A 25,440-nucleotide genomic window follows, 5' to 3' on the forward strand; every position below is an offset into this window, starting at 1 on the left:
CCAAATTCCTTCTGCCATCTTGCGGGGCAGAGGGGGTGCTAAGAAATGGGCTAGCTATGCAAAGCGACATCCTTTGGTACAGCACTCTCCCAGGGAATAATCACATGTGGGAAGCAAGCCTGCAAGCTGGATTTTAAGCACTTGTTTACAGATATAAAGTGAATGCATCATTTTTAGTGTAGCCGGTAATACCTAAAGTCACTTGTTCAGATCCCTCTCTCTCATTCTTTCTACCGCCGAAAGAGCTAGTGAAAGGGTAGAAAAGTGTTTTCGTAATTTCCATGGAGCGGCACTATTAGAACACTTTAACCAAAGCAGAAATGCCAAGAATTTACCTTCTTTGAACAGGATATTCACACTTGATTTACCTGAAAGATGAAAGTATGTATTTAAGCAGCTTTTACTTATCATAACAATATAAATTCTTTCTGTAATAATTGCAAGTTCCAAACTGTTATAAACTTATCATACCTATAGTGTTGTTTTCCATACAGGAAACAAGGTTGTCCATAGTCTTTCTGTACTGAGACAGGTCTGTCGTTTTTAGTTCTTCTCTGAGGCAGAACACAAAACTCTGCGTAGCTTCTGCCGTAAGAGGTTCAGGAATTCCGTTTAGGGAGCTGCAAGAGAAGAGATCATGGCCAGTTTATCTGAGATGTATATGCTAAAAGCATGGAAAGTAAAAGGACATGTAATTTGATCTTTCTGGGGGCCATAACACTTCAGTAAGAATTTTAGTGAATCTGATTACAGGATAAGAAACTATGGCATTCACTGTTCTAGTAAAATTAATGTGAGTCTGGTGGAAGAGGATAGAATCCAATAAGGCAGAGGCAGCCAACGATTCAAACCCAAGGTTCACAACAGAACATTTACCATTTCACAAACTGCAGCCATATTGTCCATGCCTTCTTTTCAAACGGCACATTCTAATTCAATACTAAAAGCAACAGGGATCAAATCATCCCTATTGTCTACAGCAGAGCTTTCCAAACTTTTCATGTCAGTGACACACTTTTTAAACATGCATCATTTTGCAACACAGTCGTTCAGTTTTACTAGCAAACCCGAAGTTAAACGAACACTCTTTCCAGCCCTGGAAGGAGCATAGGGAGCGTTCACACGACACGCTACAGCCGACACACTAAACGCGTCACGACACAGTTTGGAAAGCTCTCGTCTACAGTACAGCATAGCCAAAACTATAAATCCTATTCAGTCTTAAAAATCAGACACAAAAGTTGCCCTGGCCAGGAACAAAAGTCAACCAAACAATGCCCAGAAATATGGGTGGGTTTGTTGAGGAACTGATCACAAAGTGCTAAACAGAAAGGGTCGGATCCGGAGACCTTGTGACTGCAGCTCCATTCATGTCTAAGCTCCTGCTCATGGAAGGGGGTGAGGGAAAGGTTTCTGCCAATCCTCCTTTTCCTCTTTGAATTGCTTTGTCCCCCCAAAATCTTACAGGTACAGGAATCTCCCTTATACCAAGTCAGACCATTTGACCCAAGCACAGCGAGCCCAAGCAGGGCAAATGGCCAGTAGTTAATTCTTTATTCACAAAGCACAAACTTACAGTAGCTCCTCAGATGCACTCACTCACTCACTCACTCACACACACACACACTCTTCTGGTGGCTAGGTAGTTGACGCTGCTCCCTATTTTTGCCCTCCGAGCTGGACTGTTGGAGCAACGGGTGGCCCCACCCACATACCAAACTTGATAGGCAAAAACTACACATTTACCTTGCCAACACTTTTTTCAAAGGGTTCTTCGCATCCAGAGATAAGAACATCACTCCCAAAACATCTAAACAGTTTTTAACCATGGGATCACACAAAGAGCTTCTATCCATCTTCTCTAGTAAAGGCACAATCTATGCACAACAAAGAGTAATATATTTATTTTAGAATTCAGCATTCGCTATTGCATCGTCCTATACATACAGATACATCTACTACTAAAACATTAGGTAACACGATCTATCTTTTAGCTATACGATCGAAGTCAGCAAGGACAATATAAGGGTCTGACAATTCTGTTTCCAGTGTATCTGAAGAAGTGTGCATGCACATGAAAGCTCATACCAAAATAAAAACTTAGTTGGTCTTTAAGGTGCTACTGAAGGTTTTTTTTTATTTTGCTTCGACTCAGACCAACACGGCTACCTACCTGTAGCAAGGACAATGTGTGTAATGCAAATGTGATCTACAACCAAAGGTTGCATTATAAAGTTCTCCAGCTCAGTGTTCCAGTTCTCTGGATACTCTTTATTTCTTTTAAACCAGGAGTGGCTAGCCTTCTTTTGGCCCAAGGACCTTGACAAATCCTGCAGGAGACACTTCCCAGCAGTGGTGTGGCCAGCCACTTCCTGCTCATCAAATAAAACATCTGAGAGCTGGGGAGAAGCCAACTGACATCTCCATTAAAGAACTATGTCTACTTAAACTATATATACAGGCAACAACCGATTTCTGTGGGGTTACATTCCTGACCCTCGTGTGCATTGGGGGAGCCTGTTTCACCCTGTTACACCCCACCCCACCCTGCCCCGCCCATCCCATCCCCTTTTCAAGCCGCTTTCTGGTTGCCGAGATGCACGCATGCATGGTTTTGCATGAATTGGACACACATAAATTGGTCACTGCCTGTACAGAGGGAGAGAGAGAGAGAATTGAGCCTTGGGGCCAGAAAAAGGTTGCCCAGAGTGCCTAATCCAGTCCCTGAAATGGGGTTTAGCCATCCCTATTTTAAAATGTATTTGTTTTGCTTCAATCAAGTTATAAGGTCAAATAAAGTAGAATTTAACTGCAGAAAACACAGCACTTCAAAAGGTCGGTGCAGACAGTTTTTGGATCACATTTGTTTGTTTGGTTTACTTGGGCTTCAACCATTCCTAACTAGTAGGAAAATCATTAGTAGGAAAATCCGTAGCTCTCCTTTACACATTTCCATGTTACTATTTTTAATGCTACTAAAATCAAACCTGCTTGACACAATGGATTTGCTGGATGCCATCAGGTAACAACGCACAATGAAGCAGCAGAGAGGCTAGGTTTTGTCCTTCAGCATCTGCAAAAGCTATGCAGAAAGAAAGAAAGAAAGAAAGAAAGAAAGAAAGAGAAGAAAACCTTTAATATTCTATCATCATGTGCGTATTATAAATGCCAATTCCTAAATCTTTTCTGTTATGGAGGGGTGAATGATTCACTGACCCAAACACTTGAAACACCCATTAACACATATACTTCTGTTTCCTATTGCAAGTTGACAGATCAAATGAGAACTTGTGCCATTACAAGGACAAATAATTTCAAAAGTTGCTTTCTTCCACCACTATGATCAGCAAGAACACACCTGCTGAAGTTCTTATTTCCGGGCAATTATTAGAGACGTATTAAGCATCTTCTGTATTGAATCCAACAACTGTAAGAACGTAGAAGGTCCACTAAAAATCACCCCAACTTGAAAACATCATTTGGGTTCACAGCAAAGAAACTTCAGGCAAAGAACAAACCAAGAATAATTTGGAAAATGCAGTAGCGCAGCCCAATCGTGTCTTAAGCTGTAACCATGACACAAGGCAGCTACCACTGTAGCCTGCTTACAGCTAAAAGGAGAGGATCTCTCATAATGAATTCCCAGCAGTTACAAGCTAAGATGGCGGATCACATTGCAGGCCAGAGATGGGAAGCCTATCGACCACCAGCTGCTGCTAGATGGTAACTTCTGGGGCTGACTGGAGTGGCAGTCCATCAACAACCTTCATTGAGGTGACTCCCCCTTGTCAATTGCTCATACACTGCATATTTTTTATTTTTCTCTGCTCTGAAACTAATGCTCTGAATCCAGTACAGTCTTTCCATTTCCAGTTCACAGAAGAAGCTATGATCCAACAGAGGCTTCCACAACTGGAAAGAGGGGTGAGGGAAACCAGTGTTCACCAATTCCTGCATTTTCCCTCCTCCAGTCTCCTTTGCCACCTCTCATTTATTCCAGAGAGTTCCTCAACCTCACATAATTGCTTTTCAGGGAATGTCAGGGCTTGCTGGGAGAATGGATGAAAACCACTTCTCCTTCTTTCTTTTACAGGAACATTCCACAAGTGAAACTCCACTGACAGATGTCTAGATCCAATTCGTGGACAGGTGCTGCATTAAAGACGAAAATATAGTTTCCTGAAGAAGATATAGGAGTGGGGTCTACTTGTTCTGAGACACATTGCCCAAGTGCTACCTAAGGCTCTACTACTGCACAGAATGAGTTCAGCCCTGTGAATACCCTCCCATCAGATGTCAAGGAGATGATTAACTATATAACTATATAACCTAAAGGGAAGCTTTTTAAGGTTTAATGTTTTATTATGTTTTTATGTATGTTGGAAGCTGCTCAGAGTGGCTAGGGCAGGAGTGGCCAAACTTGGCCCCTCCAGCTGTTTTTGGACTACAACTCCCATCACCCCTAGCTAACAGGACCAGTGGTCAGAGATGATGGAAACTGTAGTCCCAAAACAGCTGGAGGGCCACGTTTGGCCACCACTGGGTTAGGGCAACCCAGCCAGATGGGCAGGGTATTTATTATTATTATTATTATTATTATTATTATTATTATTATTATTCACAATATTTAGCAAATTTTACAAGAATTACAATTCCCACAGGATCTACTTTCTACCGACTTTCTACACACACACACCCCAAAAAAATTAGGGAAGTGTCTCAAGGGCATCCTCAATACATTCTTTAAGGAGAATTATCAAATAACAAAATCAAGCATTCTGGAATGCTTCCCTTTAATTTTGATCTTCAGTGCAGAAACTCTTTCAAAATGGGGTGGGAAGAGCATATAAACTACAGTACATGAAAAGGGCTGTTTTTTCTTTTTAAGTTAAAAAGGTATCATCAAGAGGACTGGATTTTAAAAGTCATTATAGTACCACTGAAATACGTCTAGAGAGACAAACTAAACAACTTAATTATACTTACAGTGAAGTCTTTCAAGCTGTTGGTGATCAAGAACAAAGGCATCAACCTGAATCTCTTTCTTCTTCTTTAAAACCATTTTGGTAGATTAAAGAATTGCCTACTGAAAAAGATTATAAGTTGACACTTGGTACCAACACTGTTTTAAATGCACAATTTAAAAGTAAAGACTGTTTAATTTCCGTTCACCTTTGTGTTCTGCAAAAAGTTTGTGGCAGTTGGTTTTTTTTATACGTACGCTGCACAAGAAGTTCAGAAAATATTCATAGACCCTATGAGCTACCGGTAGTCTGAGATTTTTCATCCATAATTCACCAATGGGTAATGCTTTCTATCCATAATATAAAAACTTGATTGCAAACTCCAGCAAAACACAGGTGGCCATTGGGTTCCATCCCAAGACTTCAGCACAAACTGGGCTCATGGTTTGTTTACCTAAGACAAAACACAAGCCTGGGTTCAAAGTAACACAAAGCAAACCATAGTTTCGCCCAGGCATCCCCAAAACGCGGCCCTCCAGATGTTTTGGCCTACAACTCCCATGATCCCCATCTAACAGGACCAGTGGTCAGGGATGATGGGAATTGTAGTCCAAAACATCTGGAGGGCCGAAGTTTGGGGGTGCCTGGTTTAGCCTCTGTTAGCACAAAAAAAGCAGAAACGAGGCAGCAGCACTATGGCAGTGACCTTCACACTGGAAACCTGCATGTTTGCTCATTTGCACTAAGTTGTGCTAGTTTGCACTAAACTAGGTGATTGTTTTGTTCACGACCATATCAGCCTGAATGAGATAGGCTTGTAAATCATAAAACTGTAAGCTATTGGTTCTGTGGTTATGCTCTCCAATTCAATACTGGACATGCTTCCATAAATCAATTAGAACAAATCTCTGTTATGACTCAAACATTCAATGCATTAAAAAAATAAAAAATAGAATCCAGTACAGAACCAGCATCAATATAAATTCTTAGCATGGAAACTCTCAGAGGGTCTATATGTTACCACTGCTGCATGGGAGTATTGACACGTGGATAATGTTTGCAGTGTGTAATCTTTATCTGGGGGCAACACAGACCTGCCCTTAAATCAATTCTGTGACATTCCCTACAATAGCTACTCCTTGGAATGAACAGATCTGTTTCTTCGCTTAGATGAATAAGATCTGTTTCCCTGAAATACCATCCATCTTCTAAACTCCATTAACCTTCTAAACTCCATCTAGATTCCAACAGCTACCCATAAATACACTTTTTAATGACCTGTGGCGTTGGTGAACATGTAAGGACAACAGTCGACAGCAGCTAGAGGGAATGCTATGTCCCTGACTCTCATACAGCCACAGAAACCACCCACAGGTTCCCCTCATTCCAAAACTTGCCTGAGTTTAATTTGAGCCAGTGTTCACCATGGTTTATAGCAGGCACCCCCAAACTGCGGCCCTCCAGATGTTTTGGCCTACAACTCCCATGATCCCTAGCTAACAGGACCAGTGGTCGGGGAAGATGGGAATTGTAGTCCAAAACATCTGGAGGGCCAAAGTTTGGGGGTGCCTGGTTTATAGCCCCAGAATTTAGGCCAGTCTGCACATTCAGCAGCATCAAATGGTAGAGTTATTTCATTTCCCTTCACGTTGCAAGTGGGAAATTGTATGTTTGAATGCCCCCCCCCAAAAAAACCCACCACCCTGTACACCAAAATAGGATGCTAGAGAGGTTGGCTTGAACTCTCTTCCCTGACTTGCCTCACTTTCCACACCCACATACATTGTGATGGGGGAACAGTCTAACCTGCAGAATAGAAGAGAAAATTCCAAGAAATTCCTTTATCGGAGGGGTGGCTAATTTGTGGCTCTCCAGATATTGCGGGACAACTCTGATCATCCCCGACCAGTGACCATGCTACTGGGGCTGGTGGGAGTTTGAGTCCAACAACATCTGGAAAAATAATTGTTAACCACCCCGGATTCTGCAGAATGTTTTAACTGGTCTCCCTCTTTTCAGCACCGGTGATCAGTCCGATTTGAACATCAGAAGAACCTCACCAGATCAGATAAAAATCTAGTCCGGCACCCTGCTCCCCAATCAACCCAGGGAATCCGACAAGCAAGACATTACAGCAATCGTTTTTATTGAATGCAATTGTTTTATTTGCTCTTATTATTGTTATAGATTTTTTCACGAATTACTCTGTTTCATTATACCAAGAACAAATTTAGTTGGTCTCTAAGGTGCTACTGGACAATTTATTATATATATTCCGCCTGTTTTATTAGCCACTCCATAGGTAAAGTATGCTTGGGTATATGATCAACAAAGATACCTACATAGCCATAAATGACTGGCGGCCATCACATCTCATGGCAGCAAGTTGCACAAATCTCCACACATCACAATGGAGTGCAGGGAGAGGACTCGGCGCCTCTTCTTCACCACAAAGGCGGCAATCCTATCTCCATTTAGCCATAAGTAAGCCACACTTACGGTAATTCAATGGCACCTTAGAGACCAACTAAGTTTGTCATTGGTATGAGCTTTCGTGTGCAAGAAGTGTGCATGCACACGGAAGCTCATACCAATGACAAACTTAATTGGTCTCTAAGGTGCTACTGGAAGGATTTTTTATTTATTTATTTTTTACTACGTCAGACCAACACGGTTACTTACCTGTAATTAATTCAATGGGAACGACTTCTAAGCATGATGAGGATTGCAGCCTAATTATACAACCACCTGCACTGCACTTTCGAGGTTGGATCAATGAGAATGGCTGTGTACCACACTATACCATTAAGGCGCATACAAAGCACATCCTCTCCCTCAGAGAATCCTTGGCATTGTAGTTTACCCCTCGCCAAAATACAATTCCCTGCAACCCTTAATAAACTACAGGGCCCAGAATTCTTTGAGGGAGGGAGGGGCCGAAAAGGAACTGTGCTTCCGATATGAAGAAGTGTGCATGCACACGAAAGCTCATACCAATGACAAACTTAGTTGGTCTCTAAGGTGCTACTGGAATGAATTTTTTTATTGCGCTTCCGATGTCCCTTAAAGGTACACAGCGTGTACGCTTGATCAGATTGGGCTTTATGAGCGGCGCGTTACATCGCGTGGCCCCGAGGCCCAGGAGCGGTTTTCTTCGGTGCAAAGCAGAGGAGGAGGAGGAGGAAGAAGACCCTGCTGTTTTGGAGCAAGATTTAGGGAACAGCTTAGCGTCCCCAATAATCCTTTACTGGGTGTTTGTTGTTGTTGTTGTTTTGGAGGGGGTAGTTTTAAAAATGCACGAGACGCCCCACCTGCAACACATCCAGGGAAGCGCCCCCCTCGCCAAGAGAGCTCCCCCGCCGCGCGCTTTTACGCGCCTCCCGCTGCTTACCGCCCAGATCGGCCCCGCCAGTCTCTCCTCCGCCGGCTGCTGGTGGTGCCGCCTCCTCGCCGCGAGGGGCCGGAGGAGCAGACAGGCAACGCTCCGCCCGCCGAGCCACGTCTTTCCTCTTGAGCCCGGAGGCGGGCGCGGGGATGCCCCGGCCGAGCGCGCTGGATGCGCCGCGGACCGACTCAGCCAGCCGGGGAAACGGGGAGGCCGAGGCGCGGGCCTGGAGGAGCCACTCGGAGCCGGCTCAAGGGAGGAATGGAAGGCCGTAAAACGGGGGTGGGGAACCTGAGGCTCGCCGGGTGCCTTTGGACTACAATTCCCATCATGCCTGGCCCTTGGCCATTGCTGAGTGGGGCTGATGGGAGTTGCAGTCCAGCGAAGCACCTGGGCAGGACTCAGCTCCCTCCTCAATAATATCCTCTCTGCCCATAGCTGCCAAGTTATCCCTTTTTTTTAAGGGATTTTCCCTTATGCTGAATAGGCTTCCTCGCGAGAAAAGGGAAAACTTGGCAGCTATGTCTCTGCCCTGCAGTGGAGGTAAAAGTGCCCAATCCTCTGCGTGCCTGCTTGGGAGAGAGAAAGTCCCACGGAGTTCAATAAGACTGACAGTCCGACCCCGAAGCGTTTTTGCCCCCGGAGTTAAATGTGTTCAATGCAGCAGGCGAGTTTGGACATTGTACCATCCACGGGAGGACGAGGCGACTCTGGCTGAATTCCGCGGGAGTTACTTTTGAGGTTAAGAAATAAAGAGTTCTTCTCGGTAACATAAAAAAGTAGTTTTAAGCTTGCAAACTGTGACATTTTGCGCTACTGTACTGCCCAGAACAACACTTTATTCCGTAACTTCCGTATTCAGACAATCAAAACTGAGTTTTCAAAGTAGAACACCGTGCCAGCCAAAGATGTCCGGCAGGTTGATTTTTATTACGGGAACCAAATTCGGTACACATCAGCAGTTAGGATACTTGTGTCCCAAACTTGGCAAGGTTTCGGCGGGGGGGGGGTGTCAGTCTGTGCGGCCTAGATTGTAATTCTGTACATGAGAAATTGTCGATTGACAAGGATTGTGCTCTTACAGCTCAGTCCTCCTATTTGTGTTTAGTTGGACATAAATCCCACTGTGTCCTATGGGCTTACTTTCAAGTAAGTGTGCATAGAAATTGCATTATCCTACCAAATAGTGGGCATAAGATTGCAGCCTAAGTACAGTATATAGGTGGTGTACCTGCTTGGATCTGTCACATAGTTTTCAATTTAATATGTGCGCTCCTTATTCCATTGGACAAATTTGGGTTTTAATTTTCCAGTGCTTTCAAGCAAAGTTACAATCCTTACTCAGTTTGAAAGGCACCCAAACATTGGCAGCATAATCTTCAAAACAAGCTTCTTCATTCACTTGTGCATTATTTACAATCCGCTCTTCATTGTTCACACAATCCCAGAGCAAGGAACAACATTAAAATACAATAAAGCAAATTTTAAATGTAACAATATGAAGTCAACCTATACAGCAACATAACCACATCAGCCATATGAGGGGCACCACTTTAAATAAGTGCATTGGTGATTAACCACAGTTTTTACCTAGCTTCAGAGGTCCATTAGCACTGGTATGTGTGTGTCTTTTTTTAATATACTTTCATCCAAATGTTGCATTTGTTCAGATTCCTGTCATAATTTAGAGGCCATTTAAACATTGATCATTTTCACATACGTACTTTTTGCTCAGATTGTTAAAGCACCTTGTAGTGTGTCTTTTGATTTATTGGAGTATAACATTACAATGTAGCTCAGACCAAATATTGGTTGAGTATTAATATTTTTTAGAGTTACTAATTACATTAAATGTTTGGTAGACTATATTTTAATTTCCATGTTTCTGAAGTTGTTAATATGTTCACTTTTGCATAGTAAAAAGAGACAAGTACTTTTCCTAAAAGATAATTTTTCATTGTCCTGCAGAGTTTTACCACTGTGTGGCACCAAAGTGCTAAGAAATGTACTCTCAAATTTCTCACCTACCAACAATACCATTTTTTAAATTTAAAATAGTTTGCAAAAGATGTCATTTATACATTGCCTTTCTGCCAGAGATTCAAAATACCACAAAGACCAAATCCTCTTAAAGTTGGTAGTGACAAATCCACAAGTGACTTGTTTTTCCCCCATCATCCACTCCGCCCCTTGGTATCTCTGGTAAAAATCACATCATCATTTTATAATTTGTACTCCGCCCACCTGACTGGGTTGCCCCAGCCACGCTGGGCAGCTTAGACTGGGCAAGCCACTTCCAATGGGAGTGGATGTAGAAGTTCCAGTTTGGACTGAAGGGCTTTAAAAAAAAAAAAGTCATGCCCAGGATATATGATGTACTGAATGAATAGCTGCTTATGTACAAATCTAAAGGTTTAACAGAGAGAGAAAATAGCCATGGTTTCTCGGTTTCAGGAAGTATACACAGAACTGCATCATTGGTTACCCAGGCAGATTCTAATGCACAATAAACTCTGGTATGCACAAGTTTAGGGAGAGATAGTGGTAGTTTGTATGATCAGATTTCCATTTATTTACAAATATGAATCATAGGATCGGAAGGGACTCGTGAGAGTGTAAGAGTTGAAAAAAAAAATCCACACGGCTGCTCTTGCTAGAAATATACACAACCGCCACAAAATGAACGATAGAGAAAACAGTAGGACGAGTTCGGTTTCCTTAAAATCTGTTGGTGAGCAACAGTATTCTGAAATGTGGGGAAGGCATTTTCCCTTCACAATAACAAATTCTGAGTTCAGAATTTACTACTGCCTCTAAAAAAACTTCAGCCATACCACTGGAATGCTTGATGCATGAGCAGCAATGGAAGGCTGTTTTGACTTCTGTACAGTTGAGTTCTTAGATCTAAAACTGCATTTAGGACAACAACAAAAATGATACTCAGAGCACATTGGATCTCTTACTGCCTTTTTGAAAGGCACATTTGAGATATACATGTTGGTGCTGAACACAGCACAGGTTTCGTTGATTCATATGGTCCGGTCTTGCTTGGTGGTGGCCCAATTCTGATCAGTAGAATTCTGATTTTACTTAGTACTGGAGAGAACTCTGGGGTTTTTGTATGTATATATCTTGTTAAATTATATCCCCGTACTATAGGATTTGACAGAAAGGCAGTGTAAGTGCATTAATAGCAGCAAAAAGGCTGCTCCAATACTGGAAGGAGCATTCTCCATATCCAGTATGAAGATTAATCTATGCTGGCAGTGTACCCAAAAGCAACCTTTCATAGATAACAAGAGGGAAAATTCTCTTTTATGTGGGCTCCATACACAGACTTTTGTGTGGAGATATATTAGGAAACAGGGCAAGAGATCCTAGTGGTGCTTGTGGGATGAATGAATGTTCTGTTTTGTTATTTATTAAAACTATTAATGATAACCAGGGGTTTTTCTATCTATCTTTGTGGTTATATAAAGCAATGGAAAGTAGAAACAACATGGGTAAAGAAACATAAACTGCCCATAAAAAGTCTTAAAAGGCTTGATAAGATGGGCAGGAGATTTTGGGTACAATATTGAGTATGACGTGTGGTTGAAACTGTGGAATGAAACATTGAAATTTTCTGCATGTACCGCTTTGAAAGAAAATGTAATGAAAATGATGTATAGATTGTATTTAGCACCAGTAATATTAGCAAAAATGTACAGAATGAGTAGCAAAACATGCTGGAAATGATTTTTATCATACGTGGTGGACATGCGAGAAAGTAAAGGGATTTTGGGAAATGATATATGAGTTGAAAAAAGATGTTTAAGTACACTTTCCCCAAAAAACCCGAAGCTTTTTTACTTGGACGAATGGGAGAGGAAATAGCAAAGGGGGATAAGAGACTATTTATGTATGCCACAACCGCGGTGAGGACATTATTAGCCCAAAATTGGAAATTACATGAGTTACCAACAATTGAGGAGTGGCATATGAAAATGTTTGATTGTGCAGAACTAGCAAAGTTGACCTGTGGGATCCGAAACCAAGGAGAGACAAGGTTCCAAGGGGAATGCAGTAAATTTATTGACTATATAGAGAAGAACTGTAGAAGTTTAAAGACACTTGCAGGACTGAAATAAATCCTACGAACTTAATTTATTTATGCTTATATAAAGCAACTGCGAGATAAGAGGGAACAAGAAAGCCGAATGAAGGGAGGGAGGGAAGTCATAGCTCGGCAGAGCGAAATTGAAATGAGAGGGGAATATAAGATGGAACGTAAAAAAAAAATTATTTTCATTTATTTGGAAAATTTAATAAAAATTGTCTTTAAAAAAAGTCTTAAAAGGCTATTGTACAGCCAAATGCTGGAGGTAAATGTCTTTAAGCTTGAGGCAGAGAAGAGGGAGCATTGTTTTCTACCACATAATATTTCACTATCTACTTGAGTATTTGAAGGACAAATGAATCCCTCTCTCTCTCTCTCTCTCTCTCTCTCTCTCTCTCTCTCTCTCTCTCTCTGTGTGTGTGTGTGTGTGTGTGTGTGTGTTATCAGGTATACAACATATCTCTAAGTCCTGGCTATTTGACCCTTGGTCAAATCTGTGGCAGGCATGATATTGTGCCAGCAAACCACTACTGCAACAGCAGTGCCTAAAAAGCTGACCCTTGAGTACATTATTATTATTATTAGTCCTATTGTAGCTGTGACTTGGCACTTGTGCTCGCATTCTGAGAATATAGTGCTGGGCACAGACCAGAGTGAAACCAGAAAGGGTCCTAGGAAAAAAGAACAGGGAAATACACTCAGAAACACATCACATAAAAATGTCCTTAAATGAGAAACAACTTTATTGAGAAGTTCCATCCTTTCTCAACTGTTTGATTGATAAATCTCTTTATGCTCTTGGCCTCAAGTCTTCAACGCTCCCGGGAACTGGCAAGCAAAAAAGAAAGCAGCACACTTCAGTCTGTAGAATTTATTATGAGCAAGATAAAAATGGCAGTGTTGCATGAAAAGGAAAGAATGCCTGCACACAAATGGGGAAAATTTTGGCTGTAGTTACACCACCCATGACTCTTTATTTCCATTTCCATTATCGGGGAGTTTCACACGGTGGTTTAGAGTGAACTGAGTGCTGCTGCTCTTGTGTGAAAAGTTTTGTGCAGTGTCCACACAATTTCGACCTCATCAAAATGCTGTTGCATATCTGGATTTACTGTTTCAACCAAAAATAAACAAACCAGTAAGCAACACCCCCCCCTTGCATAAATGATAGATTGTGATTTAATGGGTGGGTGTGCAAACTATGGAATGGCATTTTGTTGAAGACAATGTCGTGGACAACAAACTACCATTAATTATTTGTAGTTTCTGTAATTCTGTACAGAATGTTACATGGCACCCAATCTCCGAGTGGTATGAGATCCCAGGGGTTTCAGGCGCTTACCCAGGATTCGTGTTTCCTTTGGGAATGAGGCACAATGGAAACTGTGGTGCTTTTGTGATACATGGTTTATAACCTGAGCTTACAATTGAGGGGTTCTCAGCAAAAAGGTCTCGTTTCTCCCATAACCACAGCCTTGGGTTCAAACAGAAGACAAGCGTTGCTCTGCCCGTTTTCCTGGCCTGCTGCTTTTTGCTTCACTGCCATTCAACTCTGCCTTTTCCTTCTAATTAACCGTTGCAGAGTGACTGGGCGGTATCCATTTCTATCTTGCACAGAACCCCTTTCCTTAGTCCTCTTAATAATGGCCCATCACCCAGGCAATTGCCTCATCAAGAAGATAGGCTGGCCTTTATTTTAACACTTGCTAGATTCAGCGGCAAGAAGGGTCTCAGCGTACAGCCTACTTCCCCAAACTCATAACACTAGGAAGATAGTCTCATATATCAGGCATGTCCAACCAGTCGATTGCGATCAATCACGGTCCGTGATCCTGATTGATGTCTCCCCCCCCCCAAAAAAAGAATGGGTAGATCACTGCCAGGTTGTTGTTGTTTTTTTAGTGGGAGTAGATCACAGTGTCTTGGGAGTTGGACATGGCGCGCACACACACACACACACACACACACACACAGAGAGAGAGAGAGAGAATATATATATATAGAGAGAGAGTAATCTCAGGGTCATGGGTTTGAGGTCCATGTTGGATGCATTGCAGCAGGTTGGACTTAGATGACCCTCATGGTCACTTCCAAATCTATAATTCTATGATAGAGGAAGCAGGTGCTGCCCAAAGAAGGGGCTTTTTTAGTGGTGCAACCAGTGCTACCGTAGGTATTGGGAATGCTTAGATCACCTTCAACAACTTTCCAGTTATAGAGGAAGAGTATTATTGTTGTTTCAAAATGCCCTTTCCTCATCCGCTGGAGCTGGTTTTAATTCGCTCTTATTGATTTGATGTCGCCAGTTCCCTGTTGCACGATCAGCGACAACAAAAAACTTCACCGCCTTTTGATTTGCCTCGGACTTATCCTTTCAGCTTATGCTGAAAGCCGGCAACAAAATTTGTTGGCCAACCTACCCCTCCAAACTGACGTGGGAGCTTGGAGTGTGCTTGAGACTCTTAAAACCTCAGGGTCGTGGGTTCGAGCCCCACGTGGGGCAAAATATCCCCGCATTTGCAGCGGGTTGGACTTGATGACCCTCCGGGTCCCTTCCCACGATTCTACGATTCTCTCGTGATTATTTTTTTTCTGGTAAAGAAATGCTACACGATGACAGCCAGGGTTCGGCAGCCAAAATTCATTTCTACCGGGGGTGGGGGGCGGCTATATAAGGAAGGGCCGAATTTCTCCTCAGGCTTCCGGCTGCGCGCGTGGCGCAGAGCTGCGCGTCGGAAAAAGCCCTTTCGCTCAAGTAAAGCGGGGGATGCAGGCAGGGAGGCAGGCCGACTGAGGCGTCCCGCCCTCGGCCTCTCGTGGGCAAGAGTCCCGCAGAGACACGGCGGCCTCCCTCAAACCCGCTCCGCTTGCTTCCCTCAGCCCACCCACCCCCCACCACGTTGGGGTGGTTCCTGCCCAACTCCTTGCCCCCTCGGCCCCAAGTAACAGCCACCCCGGACCGTTGCGGAGAGGCTGCCAAGCGATCCCAAGCCCCGCCTTCCACGCCCGCTGAATGGCCGGCGCGGCTGCCGCTCAGCCCAGGCCCCTTGCCGCCTGCCGGCCTCCCACGGACCGCGGGGATGGTGCTGGTGGGACGGGCGCTGAGGGAGCCTTTGGAACCGAGGCGGCGGCGGCGGCGCTGCTGCTGCTTGTGAGGGACGCTTGAGAGACTTCGTTGAGGAGGCGGAGGCCGCCCGTCCTCAGGTTTGGCTTAAGTTGTTTTTTTTGGGGGGGGGTGGGGAGCCTCCCTTTCCCCCCTATTCGGGGGAATTCGAGAGACTTTAGACGGAGAGGGGGAAGTCATGCCTCTTCCCTCCCTCTTCCCTCAAACTTTCGCCTTCTCTCTGCTCTTCCCTTGGCCCAGCAGGGAAGCTGCGGGAACTCCCAAGCTTTATATATATACAGTATATAAAAATCCCTCCGCTGCTGCTGGATGAACTTTCCTCTCTTTCTCTCTGCCTCTGAATCACTGTCTGGTCTATCACTAGTTTCAAGTAGGTAGCCGTCGAAACAAAATGAAAATAAAATAGAAAAATTCCTTCCAGTAGCACCTTAGAGACCAACTAAGTTTGTCATTGGTTTCGTGTGCACGCACTGAAACAGAAGACTACTGGGCTATCACTGATAAGGTAGTGGTGGGCACCTCAGAAGTTAATGGCTGGGCGCCCACAGCAGCGCCTCTGAGCGCGCAAAGAGTTCCTTCGCCTCTCGTCGTCAGAACAAGCAGCTGTGCCCCACTTCTGGGGGGGGGGGGGAAGTGGGGTGAGCTGGGGCTGTGAAGTCTTCTAGCCTCCCTTTTCAGACTGCTGATGGGGAGCTGGATGCCAGGGGATAAACCGGGCTGCCTGCGTGCCCAGCTGCTTAAAAAGCCCTTGCAAGCCTGCCAGAGGTGCATTAAAGGATGCTAGAGGTAAAGGTGGAAAATAATAGGTTATGGGGCTCATATTTGCCTCAAAGGCACACAGTCCTAAGTGAGGCTCCCCCCCCCCTCATTATGGTAGCATGAGGGCTACTTGTGATTATGATCATAGCCATCTCCTAGGGGCCAAGGTCTTTTTTGCACCCACCTAAACTATTTCAAGGGGTTTGGCCCCCCCCCAGTGGATGGGCATTGCTTTTCAAATGGTGTGTGTGTGTTTTGCATCATGTGATTGAATATGCAGGGTGGGTCTTACCTGGCCCCTCAATATTTTATTCAAGGTGGCGCCCCTGGCCAAGGGAAAGGCACTCTGTACGTGCTTGGTGGTCTGTTTATTTAATTTTTTGTATACCCGAGAACCAAATCCTGGTGGATAAAACAGGTTGTTTCCCAGCCCTGATTTGTGCCCTGTTAATCATACTGTTTTGCGGGCTTCATAGCTTTGAACCTTGTTTTTTTCACAATCATCTGATTTCTGGTTTTAACTTTTTTAATATGGTTTTATGTACAATTGTTGCAAATGGCTCTGATTTTCTCTTTAATGAATAGCAGTACAGTATGTAAATATTTTTAGGACAATCTCCCGTGCAGGAAGAGAGCAGAGACTAAAGTAGCACAGAAAGCCCTTAACATGACCATCTGCAGTGTACAGAGTCTTCACCCTGAAAACCCACCCCAAATATTCTTTTGCTCCTCATGCTGGCCAAACTCCCAGAACTCTGAACTGTACTTGAGCTGAGAACATGGTCAATGATCTCTTGCTTTCTGATAAGGGGAAAGCTGCAATTGCAGGGAAATTTAAAGGAGCTCAGTGCAAGGAATGATATGGCATACCCTTTTCATTGAGTATCTATTGGGTAGTTTATAAAAAGTTTATAAAATATCACAGACTGCTTTACCAACATCCAGATGTTTTCACAGTTTTGCTACTATCAATTTATGGATAAAAGGGAGAAGGAAGATAAGTTCTTACATTTTTGTACTGTATAAGATGGTAGCTGTTAAAGGAGGAAATGCTGGCAACACAATGTATACCTACAGATTACCTACAGATGACTGCTATACTCTCTAGTAAATTAAAACAAAACAGTGCCTTTAAGTGCCTGCTGTAGAAGTAGGTAATCACCACCTCTTTATCTTTCCATTAAACATTTCCTTGTATATGACAGAATACTCAAGAGTCAGCAATAAGAAAAGTACAGTATTAGCAAGTGGTATCTTAAGTTTCTGCATGGACAAATCCTTGTCATGAACTTCAGTGCCACAGTGTTACACCACTGAGCAATCATCTACTGAACTGATGTGTTTCATGTCACTACCTTATGGTTTCAGCTAGCTTGCAGGTAGCAAATTAAAACTTCTTCCAGTTTTCTGTGTGGAATGCTAGAAATGCAACACTTCATTTTAAAGAGGGATGTTTTAAGTCACATTTTAATATCCCCTCATGTTAAAAGGATGTGTCTCTTGCTAAATGGGGGGGGGGGAAAATGACCTACTATAATGAAAAGTTCTTCTATTTTCTGTTTGTTTACATTGTGTGCTGGGAGAGTATTTTGGGAAAAACCCTGACCTCACTGAAGTAATTGGATGCTTTTCCTGCAATTTAAATAGGAACAAATTGTCACTCCCTTCTGGCTATAAACTTTCATTTATAGAGTCACTGACAGTTCCATTCCTGTTTCAGGTTGGTGGATCTTCAAGTCTGGATCTGCTTCCTTTGCATTCTGATGCCTTATATGATCAGTTAATGCATGTTTTTGCAAAATATTAGCCCACTGCATAATGCCACATGGTTTAATGGTTTCATAAATATGAAAATGAATTCCCGTATCAATATCATGACAGCTAAACCATCCCAATGTATTCAAGGAGAAATAAAATATTTAATTCTTATATATATCTTCTTGCAGTATATATAAAGAACTTCGCTGAAACAGATTTGTCAGAATTATTGTATTGTATCATGCCATAACTTGTAACCTAATGTTTAACAAACTTAAACTTAGAATCCTGTACAAGGGAGTAAGCCCTGCACAATGTAGTAAGTCTGAGTAAGCATGCATAGGACTGCACTGTTGGTTTATAAAAACTTTTTACTTTGAAAAAGAAAAGGAGGGAAAATGTATGTAGGTTCACAATGCTGAATCAGAACACTTAGCCCAGCCAAAGTGATGAACTCATTTATTTTCCCTTGAGGAATTGAATAAGAGATGGGAAGTCATTGACTCATAAATAAGACCATTCAGTGAAATTGTAAACAGCATATATTGTGCCAGCAAATATTTCCAAAATCCTTTGCTTTTTGGAAAAAGCAAAGCAAATAATTTGCTGGAATCATAACTAACAAAACCCTCACAATAATAGGGGTCAATTTCAAGCTTTATATGAGTGATATCATATTCGTATCTCAGCTAAATTCTTGAACATTGAAAAATTATACCCTATTTGTCATGTTCATATATTGACTGGAACATCTGCAGAAAGTTTATTCCCACAAACTTCAATTTCCACCTACGTAGAGACTCTGAAAAACCAAAAACATTCTTGATACTGTTTGTTAGTAAGTGGTACCAATTGTTTTCGGTAATTATCCTTGGGATCTTTGAAACTCAATTTTAAAAAGAAAGCAATACAAACAAAATTAACACAAACAAAAACTCAGAAGGCACAGTTAAAATAGGAAATAGATGATCCATCCAAATTGTATTGGCAAAAGTTGAACTGAAGTGCTCTTACAGCAGAAGTGCTGTTAGGAGGGGACTCAACCCCCATGTCCTTTGTACTTGGCTTCAGACCTCCTGCACCCCGTTTATTTTTTAAAATAATATTTTGCTTTGCTTGCAAGCAGGGGTGCTAACTTGAATAAAATATGGGGAGGGAATCAGGTAAGCCCTGCCCCACAGAATCGATCACATGATGCAGTACGCACACCATTTGAATGCCAATGCCCATCAATTTTGTGGGGCCCTGCCCCCCTCAAATATTTTATGGGGAGCTGAAGGGACCTCGGCCCCTAGGAGTTGACATCTATGCTTGCAAGATTTCTGGGTGTGCTGTAAAGTGCAATTCAAGTAAAACCCACAACCCCCACCATCTTAATTGGATTGAAGACTTAAACTTGCATCTATACATATAAATTACAGTCCTGTTTCAGAAGGTTTTTTAATGTTTGATGTTTTTATATGTGCTGGAAGCCACCCAGAGTGTGGGGCAACCCAGCCAGATGAGCAGGATATAAATAAAATAATATAAATAATAAAATTATTGTTGTTATGACTAGCATATGCAAACGTGTGTTAAGGGTCTGTTATGTTATCTTTTAGTACTTAGCAGTGTCCCTGGTTACAGCCATGTGAAAGGTGGAAAGTAGAGCTTACATTCCAAACTTTTGTTAGGCCTGATGCAATAATGGAATTTTACCTACCTGACCAGAAAATAGCACTGACTAGTTGTTTTACAGTGCAAAGTGTGTTTATGTCCTTAGAAGTAAGACTAGTTAACTAACCTTTTTTGGCTAAAGAGCCAAAATGCTCTAAATAGATAAATAACTGACAAGTTCTAAATAATCTAGGAGTTAACCCTATAACAGTTTTTGTTGGAAAATATTGAAAACTGTTGTAAATGTAAATAATGTGGTAGATAATTAAACATTCTTTCAGCCAATAGTTGTTTATCTTGATCGTCTTTTTCTCATTGGTTTCATAATATAAACAAGCAATATCAGGCAAGCGTCATCCCCCAATACCTTTTAAAGAGCCATAGAGATCTATTTCTCACTTTGGCGTTCAGTGGCTCACCAAGAAAAATTGTCATTCTGTATTTACTTGAGTATGTTAATGCAGCTTGTAGACTGCTTCATGAGATTTTTTCTTTTGCTAAAAAGTGGTAAACATCCATTAAATAGGAGTGTGTTTGTAGTTTGGGGGGTTCGTTTGCTTTCAGAGGAGACACAGGTACCTCAGCACAGGCTTCCATCAGCATAGGCTGTTGGCTCAGCTACAACTCTATTTGGATAGTGATAACTTGATAAAGCTTTTCTATGGCTGTTATGGAGGTAACTAGTCTAATAAAGAATAATAGAAACATTAATTAGTTAAACTGGATCTTTTAAAGTTGCAGTTTGGATATGGAATATCCAGAGTAATAAATGGGTGGTATTTCCTAATCCATCTCTTGTCAATGGAGCTTATCAGTTTGCAAAATGATTTTACGGGAAAGATTTGTACCTAGCCCCAACTCAATAAGTTGAGATCAAACACTGGAGCATTATGTGTGTATGATCGCTCTTTGGATATGTATTACTGAAGTTGTTAAATTAAAATTGTAGTCCTAAACACACTTACTGTATTTTTATGTTGTGAACCACCCTGAGATCTATGGATGAAGGGGGGGTATACAAAATTAACTAATAATAATAATAATAATACTGGAGGACAAACATTGAACTTGGAAGCACTTATCACAGAGTAAACATGTTTACTATGCTGCTGTTTATGATATATAGGAACACCTTCTGCATGTACATAAGAATGAAGAAACAATTATATGGAATATTAAAAAGCTTGTTTTCCCCCTTCACAGCATAAATATGGCAGAGTTGCTAGAGTTTGAGGGAGCTATAAACTGGAAAGAAAGATGCATAGCTCTAGAATCCCAGCTGATGAAATTTCGCCTCCAAGCAAGCAAAATTAGAGAGTTGTTAGCAGACAAGGTAGGTCTTAAACATTCTTAATATAATAATAGTTATTGTTTTTAAAGAATCTATAATTAGCTTAATTATGATCCAAATAACTTAATAGGTGTTTATTGTGTGATCAGGTTTATCTGGCTGTGGTAATCATTAAACTTTTATTCAAGTTTCCTATTATTTATATATTCATTCCTAAAGAAAATATATGTGTTTTTTAAAGAAGAAATACTGTTCTATATAGGAAGCAGGATTATGGTGGTGTACAGCCTCAATCAAACTAAGAAGATTCAGGTGCAAAATTAGAATCCTACATGCGTATCAGTTGCGGAATGAGGAACTGGTACACTTTCCAATGATCATTAGCATGTGTATGTACAGTGGAAGCTCAGTTTATGAACATCTCGGTTTACGAATTTTCGGTTTACGAACGCCGCAGACCTATCTGGAACGGATTAATTCACTTTCCATTACTTTCAATGGGAAAGTTGGCTTCAGTTTATGAACGCTTCAGTTTATGAACAGACTTCTGGAACCAATTACACCCATGCTTCAGGTTAAGTACGCTTCAGGTTGAGTACTCTGCGGACCCGTCTGGAACGGATTAATCCACTTTCCATTACTTTCAATGGGAAAGTTCGCTTCAGTTTATGAACGCTTCAGTTTAAGTACTCCGCGGACCGTCTGGAACAGATTAATCTGCTTTCCATTACTTTCAATGAGAAAGTTCGCTTCAGTTTATGAACAGACTTCCGGAACCAATTGTGTTCATAAACCGAGCTACCACTGTATCTGAATGTGAATGCTGTATTTCCACAATACATTTCTTTTAAGAATATGTTCATTTGAACACACAATTATATTCTGAAACAACTCTTCATGCTTACATTTTTCGTACAAGTAGAGCTGCACCAGACAGTAGACAGTTGAGCACTTTTTCTTGTCATGGACATTTCATTGTAAGAGTGTGTGTGTGTTTTGAAGCTAAAATAAGTTTACAAACCTTTAGCTATTAAGGATATTTGATTTGTATAGTATTTCCTGTTTCGCAAATAGGTTTTTATATAGCCATTTGGACTGCAAGGGTGGTCTGCTGCTGTTCCAGTTGGCAGGGAATATAGGGGAGAACTGAGCAAAGCAAAATCAGCAAAGTGCTGAAAATTTAATTAATTTCACATAAAGAACTGAAATAATATTTGAAACAAGAAAGGTCTCTTTATTCCAAGGGTGCAGAGAAAGCTCATAAGAGCCTTCCATTTCTCATACAGACTAAACATGTTTGTTTAAGAAAGCTGTAGGGAGAATATTTCCCATCCTTTTTTGCTGGCAGACCACAATATGATGCAAACAGACAAAGACTTGTGTCTCCAAGGTGTAAAGGATGTGCCTGAATGAATCTACTCCCTGACCTATCAAGCAAAACAAACAAGATAAGCTGCAGTATCTATTTTAGAATAATGTCTGAAGGCAAAACTATCACTGAGAGGAATTTGATACAGGGATGCCTAACCTGTGGCCCCCTCCCAGCTACAACCTGCATGGTCAGTGTTTAGGGATTTTGGGAGTTGTAGTCCAGCAATATCTGGAACGTTGCAGGTTAGCCATCCCTGATTTAATGCCTTGTCAGCACAAGCAGAAGGACACGGGTGGTGCTGTGGGTTAAACCACAGAGCCTAGGGCTTGCCTATCAGAAGGTCGGCAGTTCGAATCCCCGTGACGGGGTGAGCTTCCGTTGCTCAGCCCCTGCTCCTGCCAACCTAGCAGTTCGAAAGCACATCAAAGTGCAAGTAGATAAATAGGTACCGCTCTGGCGGGAAGGTAAACGGCGTTTCCGTACACTGCTCTGGTTTGCCAGAAGTGGCTTAGTCATGTTGGCCACATGACTCGGAAGCTGTACGCCAGCTCCCTCGGCCAATAAAGCAAGGTGAGCACCACAACCCCAGAGTCGTCCGTGACTGGACCTAATGGTCAGGGGTCCCTTTACCTTTACAGCACAAGCACAGATGAGAAATAGTTGGTAAGAATTTCCTCAAAAATGAGAACTATTAAACATGAGACAAATGTGGTATCTATACAATGTTGCCTTTTAAAATTATTAAAGAAGTTCTCACTCGGCAGGTTCAGTCTTTTGTTTCTTTCTGAATTCAGCACACATTGGATGATTAACAGCATGACCTTGCAGCATTTATGGGAGAGAATGTGGGAGCAGGAAGCAGACAAGGGAATACAGGCCTTCAGTAGTGGAAACTGGATCTTTTTCGTTCCATTATGTCTAGTCAGGGTGTGCTTTGTAAAAAGTTATATGCAAAGAAAGAGAATTTGTTGAAAATCTAAGCAGAAGTTGCTGCTGCAAGTGGGAGAGGTCTTCATAGGAATTCAAAGAATGGTGTAGAAAGTACCTCTACTGTAACATACTTATGCTGTCTGTAGAGCTCAAGTGGAATTTATTTTATTACTGTCGAGTTTTCTGAATCTGCAAAGTATTGCAAAATAAATAAAAGGAAAACACCCTTCTCAGGGAAATGTCATGAGTGTTTTCCTGTAAGCTGTGTGCAGTTGGCATTTTACAATGGAAAATACATTGCCTTTCCCTTTTCTACAACATATGTTTTTGTCACAATTCACCTAATACACAAATTACCAAAGTGACAGTGTTGTCACTTATTTCCTCTATCAGGAGCTAGGGCATATATGACCTTGGTGAAATCTAGCCCAGCTCATTCATAATAGACTGTTACCAAGTGCTAAGCGATCAAGGAAAACGAAGGGTTGGGGCATGATAAGGTTAAATACTACTATAGGATTAGACCAGACTGTAGTCCAGTGGAACAGGCAGTGTGCCAAATTCCTTCCTGGAGTTCAACTCCAGAGAGGCCACCCAAGAGAGAACACAGAAAAGAAATGAAGGAGGTGGGTGCAATGTGTGAAACTAAGAACAGGTAACAGAGCATTTTTAAATCTGTCTCTGGAACTTCAATGTATATGCATTTCACACATAACCCTTAAACACACTCATGAAAGAAGGGAAAGCTATTCTATGGGTCGCTAACATGCAGCCTTGGGAATGTGTCTTAAGGGTGGATCTAGGAATTTACACCCACTTCACGTTCTCAATTTGAATGTCAAAACACAAGATTAATTAAAGTGGAGTGCAGAAGGGAAGCTCAGTTGTACACTAAACAATTTGGTACAGTATGGAAAACATAAATCCTGATCCTAACCTTGACTGTTTTATTTTCCTAGCATGAAGTTTGCCTAATTCGTTGATACTAGTGCACACTGCCATTTTCATTGAACTCTCCATCATGACCCCAACATGTTTCCTGAATAGGGATATGAATTTTATATATGTCACTGCCAGTTCAGTCTTTTTGAAAAATTAGGATTATTATTTTCTTAAAGACCTGTTTTTATCAGGTTAAACTCACTTACATTTGTCCCAGGGGAAAGATCATTTCTGCCTCTTAGTCTTGCACACATAGTCTCGCACACATCAATATCTGCTGAACCACCATTACCCCTTATCCCCTTGTTGGAGTTCAAAGAAGAATGGTAAGGCAGTTTCTATTAAACAACTCAAAGTTAACATTTCATTGCATAAACGGGGTCATCCCATTGTTGCTGACACTTCTGAGTCCATAGTTCTTGGATGTTGAAGGACTGACGCAAAAGTCCTGAGGAAACTGGACCATTCCATGGGATCAGTTCCCCCTTGTAAGCAATGGATTGAGCAATGAATTGAGCTTCACCACATGCTGGTTTAAATCTATGGCACTGTTAGACTGTGGAAAATAGAAGCTGTTCTTTCAGGTTTACTCTTAAAAGCTTATTTTGGACTTTCCAAAGTGGGATAAAAATACAGTTATATAAAATCAGTCAAATTTTGTTTCCTTGAGTTCAAGTACTCAACATTTGAGATTATCAGCAATGTATATAACCAAAAAAGAAAAACAGTTAATTAAATTATTTGATGGTGGTTCTTGGGAGAATCTGGGGGAAGGGTTACATTTTGTTTGAAATAATAAGTAAAAAAAACAAACTACAATATCTTCCTGATTCCCCCAGACCAGGAGTTGAAGACTCCTTTTTCCATTTCCTACCAATCGGAAAAGAAAAAGTATCTTCATAGCACAATAGTACACAGGAAAGGAGGAATGTCCTCATAGAACATTTATTTGGTCTCTTTTCCTACTAGAGATGAGAATTGGGGACAAACGTTTGCACCTGCTGGCCTTCCCCATGCACACCTGCAGTTTATTACTGCATAGGTATGCTGGGAAGATGGTAACTGTAGCAATGTTTTCAATTTTAATCAGGAAACATCAGCAGAAAGGGTTAAATCTGTTTGAACCCCTCTGCAGCCTGCCCCCTGTGTGGCACTAGTAC

At 41.8% G+C, this 25,440-nt stretch overlaps 2 protein-coding genes across 3 annotated transcripts in view; one reads left to right on the forward strand and one right to left on the reverse strand.

The window, feature by feature from the left end:
- THADA (THADA armadillo repeat containing) overlaps positions 1-8,596 on the reverse strand; it is a 149,327-nt gene extending 140,731 nt beyond the window's left edge. The window contains exons 1-6 of one of the 2 annotated variants that reach the window (XM_035111204.3): positions 8,356-8,596; positions 4,987-5,086; positions 2,988-3,082; positions 1,747-1,877; positions 472-620; positions 336-368 (exon numbers count right to left, since the gene is read on the reverse strand). In XM_035111204.3, the coding sequence (XP_034967095.3) occupies positions 336-368; positions 472-620; positions 1,747-1,877; positions 2,988-3,082; positions 4,987-5,062 (484 nt within the window). In that variant the 5' untranslated portion in view covers positions 5,063-5,086; positions 8,356-8,596. The remainder of the gene's footprint in view (positions 1-335; positions 369-471; positions 621-1,746; positions 1,878-2,987; positions 3,083-4,986; positions 5,087-8,355) is intronic. The other variant, XM_035111205.3, reaches the window with a different exon arrangement.
- A 6,601-nt stretch (positions 8,597-15,197) lies between these two features.
- Positions 15,198-25,440, forward strand: part of PLEKHH2 (pleckstrin homology, MyTH4 and FERM domain containing H2) — a 61,188-nt gene continuing 50,945 nt past the window's right edge. The window contains exons 1-2 of the mRNA XM_035111207.3: positions 15,198-15,652; positions 20,949-21,078. Coding sequence (XP_034967098.1) covers positions 20,956-21,078 — 123 coding nt within the window. The 5' untranslated portion in view covers positions 15,198-15,652; positions 20,949-20,955. The remainder of the gene's footprint in view (positions 15,653-20,948; positions 21,079-25,440) is intronic.

The sequence above is a fragment of the Zootoca vivipara genome, chromosome 3 (assembly GCF_965207765.1).
Source record: "Zootoca vivipara chromosome 3, rZooViv2.hap1.1, whole genome shotgun sequence".
Classification (NCBI taxonomy): Eukaryota; Metazoa; Chordata; class Lepidosauria; order Squamata; family Lacertidae; genus Zootoca; species Zootoca vivipara.